Source organism: Neopelma chrysocephalum, unplaced genomic scaffold (assembly GCF_003984885.1).
Source record: "Neopelma chrysocephalum unplaced genomic scaffold, ASM398488v2 Primary Assembly neopelma1_92325, whole genome shotgun sequence".
Taxonomy (NCBI): domain Eukaryota; kingdom Metazoa; phylum Chordata; class Aves; order Passeriformes; family Pipridae; genus Neopelma; species Neopelma chrysocephalum.
The window spans coordinates 1-1,572 of NW_020921072.1; the positions used below are offsets into that span (position 1 = coordinate 1).

The following is a 1,572-nucleotide window of genomic DNA, read 5'->3' on the forward strand; positions in this document are numbered from 1 at the left end:
AGGAACCAGGACGTGGATATCCAGGTGAGACCCCCAAACCCCAGCCCTGTGTCCCCCCAAGCCCCAAGATCCCCTGACCCTGTGTCCCCCCACATCCCCTGAGATCCCCTGACCCTGTGTCCCCCCACATCCCTCAAGAGCTCCCCAGTTCTCCAGCCTCTTGTCCCCTCATATCCTCCCAAGTCCCTGTTCCTTTTTCCTCCCCAAATCCTCCACCTCCCCTTTCCCCTCTTTTCCTCCCTTTTCCCCCCTTTCCATCTCCTATTTCCCCCACCCTTCCCCCCTCCTTCCCTCCTCTTTTTCCCCCTTCCTTCCCCCCTTTCCCCCTCCTTTTTCCTCCTCCTTTCCCCCCACCTCTTCCCTCCCACTTCCCCCCATTCCCCCCGTTCCCTGCTCCCCCCAGTGACCCCCCCCCGTGCCCGCAGGTGAAGGATGACCCCCGGCAGACCCCCCTGGGGTCGGTGTCCGTGCCCCTGTCCCGCCTGCTCCAGGCTCCAGACCTGACCCTGGACGAGCCGTTCCTGCTGCAGCGCTCGGGGCCCCGGAGCCGCCTGTTCATGAAGCTGGTCCTGCGGGTGAGGGGGGTCCGGGGGGGCCGAGGGGGGGGCCCTGCCCCTGCCCACCCCTCCTCGCTGACCCCCAGACCCGCAGGTGCTTTTCCTGGACGCCCCCGAGAGCGGCGAGTCCCCCCCTTCTGCCCCCCCGGGGCAGCCACAGCCCCCGGGCAGCACCGAGAGACCCCCCCGGCCCAGCCAGGCCAGCCCGGACCCCCGGTTTGGCACCGAGGTGGGGAGGGGACGGGGGGGGCAGGAGGGACAACTGGGGCTGGGGGGTGCTGGGGGGAAGGATGGGGGTCCTGGGGGGCAGGATGGGGGTCCTGGGGGGAAGGATGGGGGTCCTGGGGGGCAGGATGTGGCTCAGGGCCTGGGGGGACGGTCCTGTGAGATGGGTTGAGGGATCCTGGGAGATGGGTTGGGGGGTCCTGGGGGGGAAGCAGGGTGGGGACTGGGGGGTCCTGGGGGGGGCCCAGAGGTGCTGGCAGCCCCCCGCCAGTGGCCGGTGGTCCCGTGTCCAGCACGTGCTGCGGATCCACCTCCTGGAGGCCGAGAACCTCATCGCCAAGGACAACTTCCTCAAGGGGATGGTGCGGGGCCGCTCCGACCCCTACGCCAAGGTCCGGGTGGCCGGGAGGGTTTTCCGGAGCCGAGTGATCAAGGAGGACCTGAACCCCCGCTGGAACGAGGTCTATGAGGTACCGGGGGGGGTCCCATCGTCACCCCCGTGGGCAGGGGAGGGGCCCAGGGGGGTGAAATGAGGCCGGGGGGGTTTGGGGTGACCCCTGTCCCTGCCCAGGTGATCGTGGACAACGTCCCGGGGCAGGACGTGGAGTTCGACCTCTTCGACAAGGACGTGGACAAGGACGATTTCCTGGGCCGGTGGGTGCTGGGGGGGGGTGGGGGGTGCGGGGGGGGGGGGGGGGGGTGGGGGGGGGTCCCCAAAGGGGGTTCACTGAGGGGGGGTCTCCCCATCCCACCAGTGGCTGCCCCTGGAGGAGGTGAAGTCGGGGCGGCT

The 1,572-nt window shown here is 69.7% G+C and overlaps 1 protein-coding gene across 1 annotated transcript; it reads left to right on the forward strand.

Annotated features, from left to right (window-relative positions):
- Positions 1 to 6: 6 nt before the first annotated feature.
- On the forward strand, positions 7 to 1,453 carry LOC113980107 (extended synaptotagmin-1-like; the record flags this gene model as incomplete). Its single annotated transcript, XM_027707357.1, has 5 exons — positions 7 to 24; positions 426 to 575; positions 652 to 786; positions 1,076 to 1,252; positions 1,354 to 1,453. Coding segments are annotated over exons 2-5 (430 nt in total), but the record flags the coding sequence as incomplete, so codon positions are not given.
- Between the last annotated feature and the right edge of the window lie 119 nt (positions 1,454 to 1,572).